The sequence below is a fragment of the Pelecanus crispus genome, chromosome 1 (genome assembly GCF_030463565.1).
Source record: "Pelecanus crispus isolate bPelCri1 chromosome 1, bPelCri1.pri, whole genome shotgun sequence".
Classification (NCBI taxonomy): Eukaryota; Metazoa; Chordata; class Aves; order Pelecaniformes; family Pelecanidae; genus Pelecanus; species Pelecanus crispus.
Window position 1 is genome coordinate 64558248 of NC_134643.1, and position 22314 is coordinate 64580561.

A 22314-nucleotide genomic window follows, 5' to 3' on the forward strand; every position below is an offset into this window, starting at 1 on the left:
TCCATGCGATAAAAGGTCCCAAAGAACCAAGATCCTCTCATAATGTCACTTTGAAAGACTCTGCAGCAATTCCCAGTGTCCTTGCCAAGATCCTTTTTCAATAAAGTAGATTCCAACATTGACAGAAAAGCTTGGATTATTGCTGAGTGATAAAATGTCTACTGCTAGCCCTTACAGAGTCAGAACATTGCTCCCAACTCACTCCTTTTTCTGTAAACTACTTTAAGATGTCTGGATACGTCTTAAAATTTGCTGTACAAAACCTAATTTTATTCAACAGGCACCATCATCCAAAAATCAAAGTTATATAAGATGAGAGAGACCTAAAAACATTGGGTCAGGATCCTCAAATAGTCTCAGCTCTATGCCTTTAATGGAGCTACACTGAAGTAAACAACAGCTTGAAGGTCCAGACCACTATTTTCAGGCTTGTTTACATGGGGGAGAGAGGAGATTGTGGGACAAGACATGGTTTGAATCTTAATAAAGCTAGATTAGAAAAAACTCCTATGGGAGCACACCCCTAGAGATACAATAATTGCTGGGGGAGATGGTCAGCTTTTTCCCTGATGTAGTTTGTGTCATTCCAGAACTGCTGTGTCGGTGCATGGGAGGTTTTTTGACATTACGATAGCTGTTTAATTATACCAGTACAATTTTATCAGTATGACTAAAATAAATCCTCCTTCAAGACAAGCCTTCAGGTTTAGCCACCAAACTTAAGGGAAGGAAAGAAAGATTCACAATCCCCAGGGTAATGGTGGCTCAGCTCATTCCATGCTCCCCAAGTTAGGAAAAAAATAAATAGAATAACAGCTGAAAACAACTTCTTCCTCTACAGTGGGGTATACTTTTGCCTATTGCCTGATGAAATCATACCCAGTTCACTACCAGCAGAAGGTCTGACATAAAGCAGACTCTCCAGGGAAAGAAAAGGTAGTCAAACAGAGAAAAGGGGTAATTTGAAGATGGTGCCAAACCAACAAAGAAAAAGGAGATATTTTGTTCCCCTTACGACTAATAAAACGTAGTAGACTAAAATTGATCCCCAGACTAATAAGGTAGAGGAAAAACTAAAACCTAAATATGACAAAACAATAAAAAAGTAATGAAGAGATTTATGGAAGTACATAAAAACCTTGGAATGACGTAAAAAGTCAGGTCATGTTACTGTTTTCAGCTCAACATGGATATGAAAAACAGGGAGGAATAAAAATTAGAGCATGAGGGAAAGATAGCATAGGGCTGAAGAGGATAGAGAGAAGTAAGAGAAAGAAAACAAAGCCAGAGCAAATATTTAGGGGGAAAAAAAATTACAGCAAGGAGCACGAATACAAAGCCCACAAGGCAAGGCTGTCAATGTAAAGAGAAAAAACAGAACAAACCCCAGAGCCAACAAAGGGGTGGCACCATCAGAGGACAACAGGCAGCAATCGATGGGAAGTGCCTCCAGAGATACCTGGCAAAGTGTGGTCATCCTCAAAGAGGAAAATATGACTACTTCTAAGAAACTAAATAAGAGACATCCCCAATCCATTCCTGTGCAATGATTTGGTGTCCTAAGGGGCAGAGGCCCCACAAGGTCTTGTCTAAGGACTCCCCAGCACAGGGAGAGAGGGGCTAACCAGAACCTGGAGCTCCTGGCAGGTGGGCAAGAGGAGGGGACAGAGCCATGGATGCTCCAGCCTGTGCTCTGCCCCCCGCCTCACAGTGGCTCACAGAGAACGGGGACATGCAACGGGCCGCTGATTTGCAGTTTCTTCTCTGCATCCTTCTTCTCCAGTCCCCAGTGAGGGATATGTGGGGAAGGGAAATCCCTTTTGCTTGATGCTTCTCATGGCACACGAGAAAGCAGTCACAAGCTGCTTTTTGACTTCTTTGGGCTGCCACAAAAAAAAGGGTAGTCACCTAGAGAGGCAGTAACCTGACTCTGCTGTGAAGTGTTGGGTGACCAAAGAGGGCAGGAGGAGCTCCTGAGTTGCAGCATTAGTTTAAAGTTGATCTGCTTCAAAGGCTGCCAAGAAAGGGAAGGGGACACACACACACACACACACATTGGGAGGGATGATGCATTTTCCTCCCTCTGTGTAGAGTGGGGGGAAATGATTCAGGAACTTCATTTAAAAATTACCATATATGGCACTGGGAACACCAGTTCATAATTAGATACATAGCGGATGAAGCCAGAGACCATTAATAGCTACTGAACATTACATATTGTATGTATACACTTCAGGTTTGCATCAATACTTCTGGGTGCTGTAGGAAATTCTAATGAAAGCATTTAATACGCACACCAAAATCTACAATACTGCTGTTTTCCCATACTTTCCAGTAGGATTGGTATACTGAAATAATGCCTCAGATTTTTCAGTCTTTTAAAAGCCCTCAGCCTGCTTCTTCCCAAATGTGGAAAGGGGGAAAAAAATTACAAGGTGGAGTTTACAGCCTGTTAAGAAGATTAACAGATGCAGGCTCTGGTAGATGGTGAAAAGGGTAGATCAAGGTGAAATTAAGTCTAGGAAACTAGTTTTTATAACTGTGGGGTTCACTCAGAATTTTTCCTCCCCCTGCCTTGAATTAGGATGACATAGCCTGGTATGCAGGTGCAGATCATGATGGTGTCACATGAGAAGAAGAGGCAATCTGTTTAACAGTCCCATCCCAAGCCCTTTAAAATGATGATTTTAAGCATTAATTAGCTAAGAAGCAGACAGTACAGATCAAAGATCACCTGTGCTCTATCTTAGGTGTAAAATGCTTCTCAGGCAGCATGTTTTCAAAAGAAACTTCAGTTTTCAAATAATCTTAACCTGGAGCTCGCAAGGACTATGCTTTAACAGCTAAGTGCTGCACTACCAACATGCAAGGAAACAGGAGAATGAAGAAACACCTCCCCGGGACCAAATGGAGGTGAAACCTCCTCCTAGCCAAAGCCGCTACCTGCGCATGCAGAAGCAGACCAAGATTTAAGCAGGTTCCTCAAATGCTAAGATATGGTACAAGGGCCTGCTCTCTGCTTTCCTCGTCAATCTTAGGAGCTGACGCAGTTCTGGCCAATCTCACAGAGCCTTTCTGCGTCCGGCCAATGCCATCTCTGTGGAGCCGTACCAACCAGAGGATTTCCCTCTACGCAAACACTAATTCGCTGAAGCTACGACCGCAGCAGTTTGCACACGCCATGAGTACAGAAACGAGCATCAGGAACACGCTGCAGGTGACAGGCACTGTCCTTTGCTGCTTCGCCAAGAGCATGTAAAATGTTGTCTGTCTCATTTGGTTGGATTTCACACTCTCTTTCCAGAGGTGTAAAAGATTACATCAGGTCTTTGACTTACGTTGGCTTGAACAGCTGCAGTAGAGTCATGGAGCAGTCATGGATGGAGGAAAGAAACTTGGAAAAAGCGCAGCAGTGAGCATATGCCTGCAGCTCAGCCACCCTCGGGCAATGTCTGGAGTCTCAGAGAAGAGACAGAAAGCTTTGCATACGGAGGAGTTTACCGCTTGCATCAAACGCTTCCATCCAAATGGCTTTGCCTGCGCTGAGGGCTGGGACTGTGACATTTCAGCGGGCCTTCGACTCTCTGTCTGTGAATACCTAGAACACAAGTGTCGCTGGACCTGGCCAGGACAGCAAGAGGCTACAGTAACAAACCGACAGGCATCACAGAGTAGACAAACTCAAGTTGCATGGTTCCCACGGGAGGTCACAGTCCACACATAAGATTTGTCTATGGCTAAGAAGAGCTCATTAATGAATACCTTCAACATTGCTAGTACACTAAGCATCAATTTGCAATGTTCTAGAGACCTAAGTACATTTGAAACGTGCCAGAATTAAACTAGTCAACTAATTTACCATAAATTCTGCCTATAAACTGCATCCCACAGGTCTCCATACACAGAACATAAAATACTCCATAATGATCAGGCAGCCCACAAAAACTATTAGAACTGTAACAATAACACCAGACTCCAATTCTCAAAACAGTGTGGTATGCCACCTTTTGGGTAAATCTTTAGGCATCAGTCCCATAAAAGGCTATGTTTTTAAGACCAATTAGCTCTAGAGAGAAGAGAAACTGGTGATGATATACCCGTAAGTAACTCACAAGACTTGTTTCAGCAGCTTCATTTAACCATTGGAACTAACTATAACCAATATGTAATTATGGTTAAGTGTGGGGACTCAGATGGACATGTAACATTGTACTGTGACACTACATTTCTGCCAGGAATATTGTTGGGTTTCAGTTCTTTTTTAAAAGACAGCTTTTAAAAAATAGGTTACTATTAACAAATTCTGAAAGTGTTAATTAAAAAAAAAAAGTTAAGGTTTTCCTATTGTTCAGTCAATTTTTGAGATAATCTTTTCCATTTCAGAGAGAATGGCTAGCACATTACACAGAGGAGTAATAAAATTGTCTACATGCAAAGTGCTGTCAAAAGAGAGGGTGGGGAGTGGGAAGAAATATTTTTCTCCCCATTAACTTCTTTCAGCTACAATAAACCTAGGTGTTTATGTGTACCAACAGCAGTAAAAATATTTTTCAGGCACAAATGCAATTGTTTTTTTTATGGCCCTGATTCAGCAAGGTAGATAAATTTCTGCCTAACTTGAAGCATGTTGAGTAATACCATTGACTTTAATGGGATTACTCATGTGCTCAAAGTTAGGCATATGTTTATGGGTTCTGCTGTACTGTATCCACAGTTTGTAGGTATTTAAAGGAAAAAGAGATAACTCTAATTCACAATAGCAATTCTGGGGCTGATCAACAATCCTATAGAGTCAAAGGACCTTATCACAACACATAAATGAGGAAAGAGTGAGAAAAAAATAAATCTTGATGGAATATGAAAGACTTGACTCTGGCCAAAAAAGTGTACCGTTCTTTAAGAAAAAAAAAAAATCCAGGCAAGTGAGGCTACCAAAAATCTTCATCAGGTTAAATGTGAAACAGAGATTATGAAGAGCTATATATCAGCAACAGGAAGCCTGTTTTTCTTCCCTCCCCCCATCCTTGCCCAGGTATGATTTGCTCTAGCTGAAATATGAAAAGTAAATTGTTTAAAATATCAAAATAAAGGAAGGACCACAGGAGAGGTAGTAAGTCCTTTAGACCCCCAGTGCAAAAGAAGAAATCAAACAGGACAAGATTGTTTCATAAAACTAAATTATTTCTTTACATAAGCCTTCAGAGACGAAGATGAGAATACCTGTCCTGGGATTACCTTTTCTACATAAAGCAGAATAAGGCTAGAAACAGAGAGGTTAAAAAAAAATGTTTGTGACATTAAAATGGCAATAAGGACACTGTTTCTTCAGGTAAATTAACTGCATGATGAAGACATCAGCTGTTCCCTGCAGGAGATCCTGCCCCTATCCACCTTAGGTTTTCCCCAAGATGTTTGAGGAGGGCAGAAGGAAGGATATGGCTTTGAGAAAAGTTCCAGATGCCCAAATCCCAGGAACATATGTCCCTCTTCTGTCCACAAAAGCAGAAAGCCCCAAACTTCCACAGTGACTAACCAGTGTACCTTAGCCCTGATACAGAGTCCAGGAGCAACAGCAAGAAAAGCCTGCCTGTTTCTTGTCCACAACTGTTTGATTATGGACTCATCTGCAGAAATGCTAACTAGTGCCATCTGCAGTGATGTTTTTTGGGGAGAGGAGAAGTCAAGCGTTAAGACAGAACCAACTCTGGCTGCATAGACTTCTGAAAAGCTGTCAGCTGCCAGCATAGCTTACAATCACAACTCACCCCTGGACTCGTTTCAAGTTAGTGACTGGCTCCATGATCTATCCTAATCCTTTAAACAACTCAATCATTTAAGTGACCAGGCTTGATCTTGGTTCCAATAATGACTTATTAGGAAATCATTAAAGGAATATTAGGAATTCCTTAAGGAAAAAAAAATAAAACCACCACCCACAGATCAGACATTGGGTAATCCCACAGGCACCTTAAGAAAAATTGCCTGTCCTATTTTAAGTTGCTTTCTGTGTATTGCTTAAAAACATGCTGAAGTAACCCACTGCAAAACAAGATACTCTTTATATGGAAATGCAGCTCCATTCACATCTGTGTTTTCACAAGATGCTTCAGGAGTGCCTGCACCTTGATATGCTTTCTGTGGTACTGTGCTGATCCCAGCATGCTTATGCTGGAGCCCAGCAGAGGCTCAACATGGGTAGATGCAGTTTGCTGCTGGTGGTTTTATTAGGGATTGAGAATGGTTTACAACTGGATCTTGTCAGAAATGTTCTCATTAATTCCTCCTCCCATTAGAAAATGCAGATTTTGAGCTTGCTGCCTCCTTTTGCCAGTTCACAGCCTGACAACTCTGAGCTGAAACACCACGATTGTCTTGTGGTTTCTAGAGGTGGTTTAATCCAAACTCCATCCTCTTGCTACTCATAGACCCATCTCTTTGTCTTACTTTGTTCTTGTCCTCTTTAGCACTTATTCTACCACATAGTTGTTCAGACTTCTCACAGCAGGTTGAAGTTGAGAGTTCAAGTGAAGGAAGCGTAAGAATAGGGTTTGACCTGCTGCAAGCTGTTTCAGATGCAAAAGGATGTGAATAAAGAGTGTCACCCTACAAATTGCACTGAATTTTAATCTTCTGTTCTTATTCTTTGATTGTACACAGTGAGGTCTATGTTATGAACTCTTCTGCTCTTCCCCACATCCAAATGCATTGCTACAGTCAAAGGCAGAATAAATTCATTCATCCCAGAGGCAATCACCTGCCCACTTGGGGCTGTATCATATTTTCTGCTCCTTCACTGGTAGTGTGTTGTTGGGCCAAGAATATATTACTTATTTGGCACTATTCTCCAACTCCAAATCAGCCATATATGCTTACAGTGCCGTAAAGTCATAATTATGCAACCGCAGTAGAGTGGTCAAATGCATACGCGGTGTGTATATGAAGTAAAATTAAGGCACTATCTCTACAGCTCTGCTCATGTTGTAGCAGTTGCTTTTCTGATTCCATAAAGTATACTCTCCCCCTTTATTTCTCCTCTTCAACCCAGAAGCTTTTTATTTCTCTGTTTGCTCTTACCACCCATTTCCTATCAGTAGTCATAACCTACAATTGAAATGGAACAATTGGATATGGTGATATAAAGTATCAAAACATCAAAGTTCATCCAAAAAATAAGTGACATAAGTCACTAATCTCCACAGAAACCAGGACTACTTTCCTGCAAAACTCTTACCACAAAAAGGAGAGTATTCAAGAGAAATCTTAACATGCATCACTACATTGCTTTCCAAATAGGATATTTTTCACATTTTATTTTTGTTATGGAGAACCAGCACACATATTTTAGAGGAGGTATTTTTATAGAAGGTACTCCAAACTACAGCTGAACCAAAGACTACCACTTCGTTGCAAGATCTCTTCAAAAGTCACATCAGTGGCTTGGATTCCCCCACTGAACAGAAATGCTCCAACATTTTGCACCAAATCAGAGCTGTTTGTTTCTGCCTTGGCCTCCATCTTGGGCCATCTTTGTATGAAAACAGACAGTTTTCACAGCAGACGCTCACAACTGAAGACTATTTGCATTGTCTCTCTCTATAAAAGGGTAACACCATCACCTCTCCTTTGGATCCGCACATGGGAGCGAAGAAAAAAAATGCTTTTGTGACCTACAAAAGCCTTACTTGAAATAATTCTCTACGAGTTCAGGCCTTTTGGAATGGAAGGGATATATTGTTTTGACTTGATTAAAGCTGAAAAGTTGATTTGACATCCTGTTGTCAAGGAAACCAATTCACACACAAAAGAAAACAGTTGTGATGGTATCATTCAGACTATTCAAGTGACCTTAGAAAGAAAAAAAGGCTTCAGTTCCAAAGATTTGTATTCAACTCACTTCACCACTGTAGAAATAAAGATCATTGCTCTTTACGCTTATTGGAAAGCAGTTTTCAATCTGGAAAAAGCAAAATGCCACATCTTCTTCCAACTGCCAGATCCAATACTTTGCTGGGTCCATACACATAAACACACCTACCATTTATTGCCTACTTCAAAGAACCACAGAAAGAATCACACAGAAGACATATAGGGAAGGAGAAGGAATCTCTTTAGTTGACAGGACTGTGATAAATACCCCCCAACACATACCACACCTACTGAACAGCAGCTCGCAAGCCAGGTTTTAAAACATCCTCCTTCAGCTACAAATAAAGCTGACCTCGAGCACACCAATGTTTGAGCGCAGCTTTGTTTTCCTGGGAGATACCAAAAAGCAACATTTTTTTCTCTGCCAGCCTCCTAGATCCCTCACAAATTGAGTTTTTCATGCATGCAATAAATGGGATGTAGTTATGCTCAGTCTGCTCACTCCTCCTACCTACAGGATCCCAATGAGGCGGAACTGTCCTGGCTGAACACTACCACTGTCATGCAACTTTGCGGCCCATGCAAGTCTCACAGAGGTTTCATTCCCTAACAGCTGTGGGTAGATTGGAAAAATGAAACCTTCTATCTATCTGCTCACACACTGTAATTATACATCTCTTTCTCTGATGACATAGCCTCTGCCTGGCCAAGTGAGCAGACAGACGACTAAATAGCAACTTGTCTCAAATTCAGCTTAGAAAAAAATAGGCACGATATTAATAAGGAGGGAAATACACTGAGGAATGGATGCCAGTGTTCTTACATTATTGTCATTTAAGGGCATCACACCAAAGGTCATGGAGATAATAAGCCTCAGTCATTTTCCATTTGTTACACAACATACAAATTGCCATAGTGTTAATGAATATCTTTCTCCATACCTGGCCAGCCAAGACACTGTATTATTTCCTCTTAGACAAGTACCTAACACTTGGAATTCATTATTTCCATCACTTCTTGCAGCACTTTGTCCTTAGGGCTGAGCATAAATGCCACAAGGCGGCTGTGACTGGGGCATCAAATGCTTCATATGGCTGAGCCTGACTTCTTCCTGACAGAGCTTTTTTGCTGGAAGAGCATACAAAGCATATTTATATCATTTACTATCAAATATGCACACACACATTCATATATGCTCTCTTACAAGTGTCTTAAACCCCTTGCAGAACACAGGAAAAAAGAATTTGACATTGTCTGTACTTTGTGGATATTGCTTGATACTTATATATTGAAATAATAGTTATGCTAGAAACACCAACTGACCACAACAATAGAAGCTACCATGAAAGAACTGCATTTCCACTTAAAAAGATGACAACTAGAAAGTAGTTCCTGGAACAGAAATGACATTCACAGAAATGCGGAAGGGCTTGTATGAAGGGATATACTGCTTAAACCCTCTTTACTCCTAATAAACCAAGAGAGATATAGAGAGATATGCTTAATTTCTAATCTGTACTTCATTGTATTTTAAGTTTAGGAATTTTGCATAAATATAGATAGCAACAGCTGAACCAAATTCATACTATTTCATAAACTGAGGGTTTTTTTAAGATGAGAAATTATTATTTCCACTGTTCACCATAAGTATAAAGAATATGCAGATGAAAAGAGAATATTGAAGGTTGGTAGCTTTCTACAGTTCTGAAAAAGAATAAAGTTTATGTGCATAATTAAAATTAGAAAGAGAAGAATGAAGTCCAACACGAAATGCTGAACTAAAATAAGCCAAGGTTACTTTCTGCACGTAATCAAACAACCTCCACCTCTGTCCCCCAGACTGAAACACCGTACTCTGCATTTTGATGAACAGCTTATCCTGGTATTTTCTCCTCTCCCACCCAACAAACCCAAACAGCAAAAGCCAGAAAAGAAGAAAGCTGATGGCACTGCTAAGCTTACCCACAAACAGGTCCATACTCTGTTATGAGTTTTGTGTGGTTTTCCCAAAAACCCTGGAAAAAAGAAAAATAACAAAGTATTTTAGAACAGTACTTAACAGAAACTCTATTACACAGTGTTGCTAACACTCACATCAAAACTTTGAACCTTAACTAGGAGAGCCATGGTATTACCTCATAACCTCACCTTTTTCTCATTGTCTGTCTATGACAGCAGAGTCTAGAAATGATGACTGAAAAAAAATCCCAACCCCAAAAAAGAGCTGGAAAGCCATGAAACTTGTTTTCATCAGGGTTTTACGTTCAAAAATACATTACCATTTCATGTTTGGTTTCATGATTGGGGTCCTGACTCATAATTTTTTTCTGATATGTGTGTTGATTGAAAAACTGACAGAGAAACTAATAACAGAATAAGTATATGACTTACTACACACAAGAGAAACACAGGGAACGTGGAAAGGTTGTCTTGTTTTGGTTTTAGTTATATCATTAAAAAAAAAACCCAAACCTCCAAAGTTGGTGTTTAGAGTAAGGCAGTCATCTGGGACATCCTGCAGAATAGTAAGCAGATTTACTTTAACAAACTTTTAGAATTTTTACTGTGTTTCATTTTCATAATTGATGAAAATTGGTAGCCATTTATCTAAATAAACCTGCCACTATACAAAACCGTTAGTGTCCTAAATGAATTCAATTGATTAATCTAAAGAAGGTGTGCAAAATGTATCCCCAAAAGTGAATATAAAAAAATCTGGTTTAACAAAACTGTGATGTTTGGGAATTGTACTGCATTGTGTTTGTAACTTGTCTATGGAAAAATAACGCATTTGAATGCATTAATCTGCATTTATATTAATTCAAGAAAGACTATTGTGATCTATCTTCATTCTTCAGAGAAAATTCACTAACAAAGTACAATACTTATGCCTCATATTGAATCTTTCTTATTTTTTATGACATACAGCAGGATATTAGCTAGAACAATATGAACTATTGTAAATACATTAACTGCAGGCATAAATAAACAAGACCATGTAATGTGTGTATGCTTTGGGAGCATTTTACCACACTAAGCAAAAGAAAAATCTTGTAATCAAAAGTAGTTATCCTACTTATCACCCTTGGGTGCTAACTTATCACCCAAATTAGCAAGGCACTTGCAACCACCTACAGTCCTCCTCTTATAGAGCCCTTCAATTGTTTTTTATTCTCAATACAGTTGTGCTTTTTTTTTTTTTTTTAATCCTGGACTTGCAATATGTTTATTCTACATGTCTCTAGGTTAAGGCAAGAACTTTGGTGTTCCTTAAGCTACAAAAAGCTAAAGCATTAGATGGCATGTAAGCAAACACACTAAAGATAAAATTATGGATGAGGTGGTCTAGATGATTGCCTGAAAAAATGTATCTTCTCACCTGAAAAATACGTTACTACTAAGGTAAGCAGAAAAGCCTCATTCATTAGCACACAGACACTAAGGTGGACAAAGCCTTTCTGATACCACAAATACATACCGCTAACTCAAAAAGGCTTTTATCTGCAGGCACCAAGGGAGGGGAAAAGGTACATACGCATTCACACCGACCTGCATTTTGCTATAGTGATACTTCAGCAGTAGCAGGATTTCAGCCTGCAATTGCTATGATTTCAGCATTACAAAGGTTGCCTCCTGCCTTCCCCTGCTGATGCAAGGGGAAATCCTGGGGCCAAATTCCCCCCTACTACACCATTCTCCAGGCAGCCACCTAAGACTGAGTAAAGCAGGCTCAGCTCATCAGTGCATTCTGACAGCTTTGCCTGGGAGAGTGAGTCCAACCTACGTAAACACAACTACCCTGAAAGGGGGTTGTAGGGAGGTGGGTGTTGGTCTCTTCTCCCACGTAGTTAGCGATAGGACGAGAGGAAATGGGGTCAAGCTGCGCCAGGGGAGGTTTAGGTTGGACATTAGGAAAAATTTCTTCATGGAAAGGGTAGTCAAGCATTGGAAGAGGCTGCCCAGAGAGGTGGTGGAGTCACCATCCCTGGAAACGTTAAAAAAACAGGTAGATGTGGCACTTTGGGACATGGTTTAGTCTAGTCTACCCTTGATTGGTTTAGTGTGGACTTGGTAGTGTAGGTTAATGGTTGGACTGGATGATCTTAAAGGTCTTTTCCAACCTAAACGATTCTATGATTCTATGACATTTACAGCCATGCTGAGGCACCAGCACGAAACAGGGCACCGCTTGAGGTTACTGGGCAGTCGAACACGGGGTGCAAAGCACTGCTGTATCGCAACGGCATCAGTTGCATGGGGCAGAGGGACTTCCAGTCTTGAGAGATGGCACCAAATGAGATCTGCCCCCCAGCCCACTTTCCTCCTAGCCTGAGCCTTCAGTGAGGACATCCCAAATTACAGCCTGAACCTTGCCTGCTAAATTTTGCTTTGGATTGTAAGCACGCACATAGGTATTGCACTTGCTTTATCCACCAGCTGCATTCCAGTGAGGCAGCAGGATATTAACATTTACAAGAAGCCTAGGCTTTAAATGATTCAGTGAAAAAGCCTTCCAGAAAGCCAGCTTCTTGGAAGCGCTGCTCCTGGCTCACTACAGTAGAGGGGTCAGGCAGAACGCATTTCAAATCAGGCCTGTTAACTAATAACTGGCTTTCCACCTCCAGGTCTCCTAAATGATTGCACTGGCTTAAAATTAACCACACTTAGTTTTTCTTCCCCAAAGTGAGAAGTACAAGCCTGCAGGATTTGGGGAGGGGAGGAGTTGAAAAGTATCTGGGAGAGATTGTGAGAAAGCACCCTCAGGAACAAAAAAAAGTGCTTGTTCTCTACACTCTGGGACACTTTCTCGCATCCTGCACCATGGCACACACATACACACCACTGCCTGTCGCCGCCACCCACCCCCAGGACCCACTGCTATCCTGGCCCCTTTCACGGGCACGGTGAGCACCTGGGAGCAGGTCTCGTCGGGCTGCCTGGGAAAGACGAGCAAACAGCAAGCGCAGAGCCCTGCAAGGCTGCGGTGGCCAGAACGCGGGCAAGGCAGAGGGAACGTGTATGTGCACCCCTTACAAGCCAAAGCACGCCTTTCAGATGGAGGAAGCTGCGGTAGTATGAAGGCGCTTGTGCTTCTTCTCGACAGCCATGAACGAGGAAGGCCAACGAACCTGTGACAGTCTCAGCACACAGTGAGGGGATATGCCACGTCCACATAGCTCTGCCAGTTTTGCAGCATCATCCCTGAACATGGCTTCCAGTAGACAGGTACCTTGAAAACATCCTCCTCCTCCTATGAGTCATGTTTGAAGCACAGCAAGCCTCTTAAGTGCTTTTGGTAACTTATTTACACTCGCTGAGGTCGATCTGCTCCAACGCTCATTATTGCAGGTTTGTCCAGGTTTATAATTGCAATTGTACTTAGTACCTACAGGATAACTAAGCACCTTCCCAGCAGCAGCAACTGTTTTACAGGAAAATGGAGGTAGAGACCTCTCTTTGACTTAAGATCACCCAGTGGGTAAACACGAGGAGAGGAAGTGAACTCAGAAACGGTGCCTGCTGACATGTATCCAGTGGCTTAAACAGCCATAAAACAGGATCTATAATGAAGCAATGTGGGGCTTAGGAAGGCGATAATCAGGGAAAAAGGGAAACGTATGTATTCTGATTTTTTAGGAAGACAGAAGGAAACTGAAAAGCAAAACAACGCACAGTATTACGATGCACACCATGTGCATCAGGAGGAACTGTAGCACATTAAACAGTCACTCATAACAATGAAGTGTAAAAGCATCATCAGTAATGCTGTTCCAAGTCAGAAAAATCACATAGCTTTTTCTTTGTTGGGAAGCTGCAGAATATGAGTTGTCATCAACAACAACTCAGAAGAGGGTTGGGGCTGGGAGGGCCTTGCTGCGTGTGGCCCCTACAGTGAGGTACCAGCCTGATGACAGCCCATTATCAAACAAGATAATGCAGGAGTATGAAAAGCTTCTTTCCCTGAAGAAAGCATATTTTACAGCATCTGGTACACCATGGAAACAGCAGCTCAAGTGGGCTGACTGCTGCACACCCAGAAGGCTTCTTTGTTTACATGGCTGGCGGTTGCCTCCCTACAGGGAATTTACATTCTCCCCTTCCTCTGAGCATGTATCATCAGCTGCATCTGTAGGTAGAACCACTCACAAGGCCAAATCCTGCTCTCAGGGATACAGGTGCAATCCCTATGGAAGGGAACAAGATTTGGGTCTGCATCAGGCAGAGCCAAGCCTGGCCATCGCCAACCATCTATCTTGAGATATCAAATGTTGAGACTTCAGCCTGAGCAGCACATACATGAAAGGACTTCAGAAAGGACTCTGTGGGCTCAAGTATCCCCTTTCCTTTTTTCAATAGATTCTGCCCCTGCAAGACGGATCCTTCAGCAATTTCCTCCTTGTTGCACATTCACCTTGCTAGTTCCTCACAGCAAGGAAAAATCTGCAGCAATGTCATCTTCCCTCCTTGCTGAAAATGGGTGTAGGCACTAAGCCAAAGTTTTCAGAAAGAGGCAGCAGCACCATGCATTTCAGTTTTTGGGGTGTCTAACATGAGGTATATCCAACCTATTCCTATTAGTTGCTCAATACCTTCAGATCTCATGGCTGCAAAAGGGGACTTAAGTGACTTTAAGCTTAAGCTCAAGCTTAAAGTGACCCAGACTGCATGGAGGATGCTTTGTAATATTTCAGCTTGCTGCAGCTGGAAAACAAATCACACGGTTTATGAACTTAGCTATAGTCCTTAAGGGTCACTAGATAAAATGGTTTGAAGGGGGACACACAGTTGGAATCTAGCAGATACATGCTCCTGACACTAGCTCAGAATTTAGACTCCAAAAAAGTGACTTGAGAATGTATGAGGATAGCCCTTGAATTTTGTACTGTACTGAATGCTACAAAAGCTACTGAGCTGTGTGGAGAGCAAGATGGTATGCCCATCAAAATCCACTGCAAGTGCAAGAACAGCCAAGAGAAAAAGGTTTCTTTTGATGCCCCTTCCTGAAAAGCATCCCACATTACCCGGTGTTGGTCACTTACCAAGACAGCCTGGATTCAAACCTGTGACTCAGAAGCCAAAGATGCCACATCCCATCACCAGTCCCATATACGCTCCGCCCTCACTACCCTGTAGTCAGACATGATGTTCTGTTTCACTATGATATTAATAACCAAAGCATCATTGTCTGAGTGTACACCTCATATCAAGAGACAAAAATCTATACAGTTATTTATGGTACATAGTGACAATGAATGACATTTATGGATCAGATTTTCAGTATTCAATGGGCTTCACCTGTCTTTTTTCTTTAGACCACCTGGAAAAAAACACAACTGCTAATAACCTAGTATCCAAATTGATTTTTTTTTTTTTAATACAAGCTAACATTTAATTAAAGCAACCTTGTATCAGACTGCAGCCCACTTTGAAGGAATGACCGCAGACTGTACATCATCTCCAGTAATAATCCTAGTGAAAACACTAGGATACCAGCAGACAAGAGGAGGAAAACAGCATGAACTTCTAACCAGCCTGATTCCAAGCTATGTACATAGTTTGTTTCCTTTGATCGTTACCTTTAATGGCTGTCCTCTGTGTGTAATTTGGTTTAATTTATACGTATGCCATTTCAGATTTTAAAAAACACATATAGCCCTTCCAAATTTATTAAAAGCAGCCTTGCTACCCTTAATAGTTATTAAGAGAGGTTAGTGTTATGTAATTAAGTTAATCCTCATCTGTAAAGGCTAATTAACTGAACACTAATTGAATCTGCATATGAAAATTTGGACAATGTGTTCTCATTACACAATTTTAAAAAATTACCTGAACTAAATACCAAACAAATTGTAAATTTTTTCATTCTACCTTTTCAGGTCTTTAATAAAAACTAAGCAGGCAGGTTTATTTCTGTGTGCTGTATTAGCCCTTGCTGTCTGGAACAAGGAGCTGTCATATCAGTGTTTGGAAAACCGGTTCTTCCCTGAAAGATGGCTGTTTTCCCTCCTGCATGAGCTCTCCCTTTTGCTCTGCCCTCACCCCATGACTTTCACTGCCCTCTTCTCCTTCTGCTGTCCATCACCTGCCCTGATCAGAGAGGGCAGAGGCTCTTGGGATCAAGTCATATCACCCAAAGTATATCAGAAGGCATCAAGATATCACCTCAATGGATCATACCCAAAAGGATCAGATGGCACAATACAATTCAGTCATGTGGATGCACCACCCCAAAGCCTGTACGCAGCCAGCTCAAAGCCACCTGGGCAGTTTTGGCAGGGCACTACCCTTTCACCCCCCGAAGATCACTTCCCGGTGAAGTCCTAAGGAAATAACAGCCTCATTTCATTCTCCTCTGCCTGGGTGTGCCTGCATTACAAAAGCAAGACATGTTTTGGACCCTTTTCAGCCTTTGCTTGAGACATTTACAGTTTAAAACACTCAGGTTTCCAAGAGGGAATTAAGAAAAGCACATCATCCTTTCTAGTATTTGCTGTCTCTCCCCATTAACCAGGTTAATGGCTGATTCCAATAGGTTGGTAACTGAAGAGCCGGCGGGAGGGAGGGGAAGCCGAGCAAGTAAATACACAATTGCGAGCCTGACCTCAATAGCATGCAAGATTTCCCAGCGCATGGAACACACACAGTCCTCAGATTTTCTCACAAACCCCACCATACGTTTTTAACATTGGAGTTGTAAGCACCAGCACCACGTAAGTGGCATGGCTGGAAGGAGCAGCTGCAGCCAGTCAGCAGTCCCTCGGCACCACTTCTGGCCCACCGGTAACAGCCTGGCACCCTGCTTCAAGCAAATACCCAAAGGAAAGAGAGTCAGAGGAATGGGAAATTGGATACACCGCATGTTATCTTTCTCTGGGAAGATAACACATTTTCCAGGTGTGGGAACAGTGGAAGACGTACACAGACTTCAGTAATGTATTTGGTCTGGTGGCAGGCGAACAGTCATCACACCCAAAAGGATGAAGATCAGGATAAAAATTGAGATACAGTAAACATGGAAGCTGTAGGGAATTGAGTATGGACTGAGTTGAAAGAAAAAGTACAGGCATGAGAGGAGGAAACCCACAGATTTCTCAAGGGTCAGTCTTGGGATAAACCTTGTTCAGTGTTGTGAGGACTGACTTTTGGCACAAAAAGCAGACAGACATCAGTGATGTACATTTATGATTTTGGGTTGAAAGACAGATTCTTTCCTCAGTAGACAGAGAGATTGAGATTGTCATATCTGAAGAATTGGATGACCTAAAGAACCTGAACAACTGCAACAGAGGAGAGTCTTTAGCTGAAGGCAAAGCTTCGTGCCCTTAGAGGGACTATGTTAACTCCAAAAATTTCTGCAGTAGTAGATTATTGTTTGAAAATGACAGAGAAGGGAAAAACCTGGATGGACACGTAAACCACAGGATGATGATGAACAACAAATATGATGAAAACTACAAATGTAGAATATCTGGGATATGCTTCCTCTGGAATGCTGCATGCAAATCTGATGAGCCACATTCAAAAGGAATGAATTAAAAATGGAACGAGTGGAGAAAAGGGCTACAGGGATCCTCAGGGAACCGAAGGCCTGTCTTACAAGTAGTAATTAGGAGAGTTCATTTTAGCAAACCAAAGGTTCATTTTAGCAGACCAAAGGGAGGAGACATGCTTGCTGTCTATAAATGTACTGGGAGTAATCATCAGGGAGGAAAAATATCTATTTAATATAAAGGCTTACATTACTGAAAGATCAAATGAGTATAAACTGGCCATGGATACATGTTGCTAGAAATTAGATGAAAGTTATTGACTATCAAAGCAGTAAGACTTTAGAACAGCCTCCCAGTCAGAATACTGAGGGCAAGAACCTCAAGGAGGGTTTTGAGGCACGGGAGCTAAGATGTGGATACTTAGAAAAAAAAGGAGTGTAGGATGAATATCCAGCCCATCTACACCAGCCCCTCAAGGTGATACACAGCCACTTCCAGAATAAGAGAGACATTTCTCTATTGGAAAAGATTTACTGCATTTTCATATATGCATGCTGCATTCACACTTCTTGTTGATTAGCCTTAACTTTCCAAAGCATTCCCACATAGATATGGCCTCAGACATTAATTTGGCATACTGCAATGAGATTCTTGCTTTCTTTTTGTCTTTCTATTTTCAATCTCACTTCACTTTATAAACTTCGTTTCCACAGCATCTCTGGGATGGTAAGTGCCCATCTGCCACAGATGGGGAGCTGGAAGTACACAAGATTAAGCAATTTGCCAGATGCCACACAGGAAGTCAATGGCAGAGCCAGAGACAAGCTGCAGGTTTCTCAGTCCTCCTTCTTGGTATCTTACAAAACCATTCCTTCTCTGCCACAGAAACACAGACAGCATAGGAGATTCAATCTATTTCTGAGCTTTCAGACATATCACGTGCCTGAGGCTTCAGAGAAAGGCAAGAGGAAAACAACCCTACATACATGGTTAACTCTAAAATACTTTAAATGGAGGGAGGTTTCTTCCTCACCCAACTGTTAGCTTAAGATTCAATTACTCTTATCATAATATGCATAGCTACAAACGTAATTAGTCATAAAATCATCCAGACCCTCAAATTATTCCAGCTGCTGTATTCAACTCCCTGATTCTTGCAATGATGAATTCTCCAAACTGACTACACTAGCCAAAATAATATTTCTTTTTATCTATTTGGAAGTTGCCTGCCATTAGCTTAGGCCTTGTTTATATCTGCTGTAGAGCTATAATTGCAACCTTACTATTTTTATTAAGACTATTGTCTAGATAACACTTAAACCTGCTAGGCCCTTATTTTACTTAATAGTAAATGTCACAGAAGACACCTATTCAGGCTTCTAGGAACCTTTATCAAAACCAGAAAACATGTCATTATGAAGACACATACAAAGAGAAATACAATTTGTGCAGTGTGTGTTCATGAAAGGCTCCATATGAGGTCTTACAGACTCACTGCAATTTCTGATCCTGTGATAAACATATATTTATAATAAGTCAAGAAACTAGAAAAAAGAGAAAGGAATGATGGAATTTTTTTTTTACTAGACTGTGTAATTTCCACTAAATCTCTTCCAAGTTGTCTTCTTTCCGAACTGAGCGTAATTCTCTCCTACAGAATCTCTTCTTGTATGTGATTCCACTGGATCACTAACCATCTTTGTTGCCTTTCTTAATATTGCCACATCCTCAAATTATAACAGGAAAACAGTGAATTACAGTGCTCTCTATAGGAGGGAATTCATTGTGCAACAGAAGACCATTGCAATGTGTATTTTCACTCTGTGCTCAATGTCTCTCAGATGGATTAGCGTAAGCATTCAGCACATCTTACTAATGGTGAATTAATTTCATTACTTTTCTTTGCTGGCCTCCCTTAAGGGAAGCAAAACAGTAGTTGTGTAATTTAAAGAAATGGAAACAAATTCTTGTAGGACAGACAGACATGCTAGCTAAATGTAAGGGAAACAAACATTTCGAGAGTACTCTGACAGCACTGTTTTAGGAGACAACAAATTGGCATTTGCAGAAATGAAAGTTGACTTCTTTCCCAAGAAAGGGAGACAGGAATCTTTTTTTCTCCAAGGAGTTTCTCCGCTTCTGAAGAGTGTCCCCTTCCTTCTCAGATCCATCAACAGTAGATTCCTTCAGATTATGAAAATGTCATTTTAAAGTATAAAAGATGTTAACCAATCCCATTGTGCAATAGCCTCTTTTAGGCACCACAGAGTGCAAACAGACTTTGAAATAAGTACTGGAAAAATTACATGTTCACATGCAAATCTTGCATCTTTGCCTACAGAATTAGGATGACTTTAAGCTTTCTTTTCTGATGCAGACTCTGGGCTATCTCATACTGCTTTAACTCACTAGTGCCTTAGTGGATACTATTTAGACAGGTGGGTTTCAAGAAAACCTCAGCTTTAGGAAGCAACATTATTCATTCAGTGGGTGATAACACCTTGGCCTCCTCAGAGACATTTCCCTTGTATAGTGCTAGGGGTCTCTACCACTGTTTATGAACTTATTATAAAATCAATGCCACTTAATTATCTGTGACCACCAAGTGTGAAACTACAAAACATACATCTGAAAGAACAAAAGATTATCACAAACTCCATCTGTGTTAGGCTCCCAAATTTTGATCTTTTATCCTGATGACACTAAGACACAAATCAGTCAGACCCCTGTCCAATCTGACCTTGAATGTTTCCAGGGATGGGGCATCTACCACCTCTCTGGGCAACCTGTGCCAGTCTTTCACCACCCTCATTGTAAAAAATGTCTTCCTTATAGCTAGTCTAAATCTACCTTCTTTTAGTTTAAAACCATAACCCCTTGTCCTATCTCAACAGGCCCTGCCAAAAAGTTTGTCCCCATCTTTCTTATAAGCCCCCTTTAAGTAATCACACCACTTAATGCGTTACTGAAAGATACTAGAACTATTTCTGTATTTTAACATAGTTGGACGAGCCCAGCTTCCTCTTGTCTAATTCCCACCTTGTATGGATGCAGGCTCTCAAGCATGAAAGGAGAAAAATGTCCTTATAGATTGTACTGGCCTCTGATGCAGAACAGAGCATGCTGCTATCTGTAGCACGGACAGGCCAGGCATAGGCATGACAGGTCGCTTTTTACTACCATCTATCACATGGCACCTCTGTAAAAGCCATAAAGTTAAGGGCAGACAAGTCAGCTTCACACACACAAGCCTTAAGGTGATCCCATACATTCAGCAGGGCACGAGGGGGCATGTGGCTGGTGAGCTACAAGCATCTTCACCCTAGCCATATGAACAAACGCTCCGTGTGCTTCATCCTGCTCCCAGGCCGACAGTCCACCAGGTAGGAAAACCTACTCTAAACCACTAGAGAGAGAAATGTGTTATAAGATCCTATGCAGAACAAAATAATTTTATCCCTTTGGGAATAAGACAAGCTGCAGCCCCCAACAGCTACATCACAGCAGTCAGTTGACACTTTGCCTAGCTTAAAATAATTATTCCAATAAAATCTCCTTGTTTTCACAAGGTAAGTTACTCTTCATGTTCTGTTCTGGAGCCAAACACTGTTTAAGACCCAAGCCACCCATATGGTAGCTGGTAGGATCCAAGCATGGAAAACAGACACTCTACAAAGCTGTATCAGGCCTCCCTGGAACAACGGATTAGGAAGAAGAGAGACAGAAACACACAGTGCCAACCCCTGCGTGGGCTGGAGGGAGGATCACGGAGAGCAGTAGGAGCTGAGATAGTACAAGGAAACTAATGGGAGGCTGCAGTGGAATGAGAATTTGGGACAGTTCTAGGGATCAGCAAGGCCACTTGCCAGCACCCAGGGAGAACACAGTGGGTGCCAAGCAAAAGCACAGTCATAGCTTCAACCGTGACAATTTCATAGAGACAAGAACTTGGGTTTGGAGGTGGGGATTGAATTGGCTTGTTTCAGCCATTCAGTTCTGTTTCTAGATTACCAGTCAGGGCTGGATTCTGCAGCAGCATCAGAAAAAGCACCTTGTCAATCCATCTGGGCTTTTTTTTTTTTTAAAATGAATGATGCTATGCACCTGCAAATACCAGATATTTTCCAGAGGAACCGATGCATTTAAGCTGCCCTTTCATAACTGCATTCATCTGCACCCAGAAAAGGAGAGGCTTGGCACCCTCATTCAGTACGACGGCTATACAGAACTAGATGCTTTGGCACAAGGCACAAAGTCGAGAGCAACCACTGCTCCTCCCTCTCCCTGTGAATCAACCACATTCCTAGGGGATTAGGCCACTGGCAGAAAGTAACCACTGCCTGGGACAGAGAACAAGTCTTCCATCACACCCTCCTCAAAGTAACAACCTGGAGGGACTGTAGAGGAAAACAACGGCGGGGACAACAGCACAATCAAGCTCCTCATGAAGATGTTATCTCAAATGGAAAGCTGTCAGCACCTGCACCATACTGCATTTCTTAGGTATACGGTACCAAAGTGCCACCACCTACAGAGTTGAGGGTTTGCACATTCCTGGCTCCAAGATGGTCACATATTGTAAAGAGTAGTTCCAAAGCAGGGGCTTTCTCCTGGCGATCATCAAAGAAAAGGGGACCCCTGTCTGGTAAATGGTAAGTAGTCAAATTATGGGCCATTTGAAGGACAAATTCTGTCCAGAAATAAGAATCAAAATAATACCATGTACTGTTAAGAAGTGGTGCTTTCTGTTTGTTCCACAGGAAAAGGGCTGAAGGAATGACCATTGGAGAACATGGCATCCACTCATGCGCTGGGAAGTAAAGGGGCATCCCAGCACACTACTGGGGATAGTATGGGGCACACTATGAAAGTGATGCAGAATCTCCTGCCTGTGCAAGATCTGGCCCCAGCCTACTCTCTACTGGCTGATCTCTAAATCCAGCCCTTGCACAACAGG

General features: G+C 41.7%; 1 protein-coding gene across 1 annotated transcript in view; it reads right to left on the reverse strand.

Moving 5' to 3' along the window:
- Nucleotides 1–22314, reverse strand: part of TBXAS1 (thromboxane A synthase 1) — a 231588-nt gene that overhangs the window by 141142 nt on the left and 68132 nt on the right. Inside the window, exon 3 of the mRNA XM_075706989.1 lies at nt 9829–9881. Coding sequence (XP_075563104.1) covers nt 9829–9881 — 53 coding nt within the window. The remainder of the gene's footprint in view (nt 1–9828; nt 9882–22314) is intronic.